Below are 755 nucleotides of genomic sequence, written 5' to 3'. Positions count from 1 at the left end.
TGACCTCACTGCCCCTCGTCCCTGCTGCCTCTTGTCCCCGCTGTCCCTCGTCCCCACTGCCCCTCATCCTCACTGCTCCTGACCTCATTGTCTGCTCCTTGTCCTCATTGTCTGTCATGTCTGCTGCTCCTTGTCCTCGCTGCCCCTGACCTCACTGTCCCTCATCCCCGCTGCCCCTTGTCCTCGCTGCCGCGACCTCACTGTCCCTTATCCCCGCTGCCCCTTGTCCCCGCTGCACCTCATCCTCACTGTCCCTTGTTCTCACTGTCCCTCGTCCTCACTGCCCCTGACCTCACTGACCCTCGTCCTCGCTGCTCCTGACCCCACTGTCCCTTGTCCTTGCTGTCCCTTGTCCTCACTGCCCCTGACCTCACTGTCCCTCATCCTCGCTTCCCTGACCTCACTGTCCCTTGTCCTTGCTGCTCCTTGTTCTCACTGCCCCAACCTCACTGTTCCTCATCCTCACTGCTCCTGACCTCACTGTCCCTCGTCCTCGCTGCCCCTGATCTCACTGTCCCTTGTCCTCACTGTCCCTTGTCCCCGCTGCCCCTCGTCCCCGCGGCCCCCAGGCTCCGTCAAGTACCTCGAGTGCTCTGCATTGACCCAGCGGGGCCTGAAGACGGTATTCGACGAAGCCATCCGGGCCGTGCTCTGCCCGCCCCCCGTGAAGAAGCCGGGGAAGAAGTGCACGGTCTTCTAGAACCCACCTTGGCCGGGGCGGCGAGGAGCAGCCCTTCTGGCCAGTGTCTACTGTT

At 63.0% G+C, this 755-nt stretch overlaps 1 protein-coding gene across 1 annotated transcript in view; it reads left to right on the top strand.

The window, feature by feature from the left end:
- RAC3 (Rac family small GTPase 3) overlaps positions 1 to 749 on the top strand; it is a 3,050-nt gene extending 2,301 nt beyond the window's left edge. Inside the window, exon 6 of the mRNA XM_004374344.2 lies at positions 570 to 749. Within this exon, the coding sequence (XP_004374401.2) occupies positions 570 to 700 (131 nt within the window). The 3' untranslated portion in view covers positions 701 to 749. The remainder of the gene's footprint in view (positions 1 to 569) is intronic.
- The last annotated feature ends 6 nt before the right edge of the window (positions 750 to 755 follow it).

This window comes from Trichechus manatus, unplaced genomic scaffold (genome assembly GCF_000243295.1).
Source record: "Trichechus manatus latirostris isolate Lorelei unplaced genomic scaffold, TriManLat1.0 scaffold00028, whole genome shotgun sequence".
NCBI classification, from domain to species: domain Eukaryota; kingdom Metazoa; phylum Chordata; class Mammalia; order Sirenia; family Trichechidae; genus Trichechus; species Trichechus manatus.
Note: the sequence above shows the minus strand (reverse complement) of the source record. Positions and strands in the feature narration are given on the sequence as shown.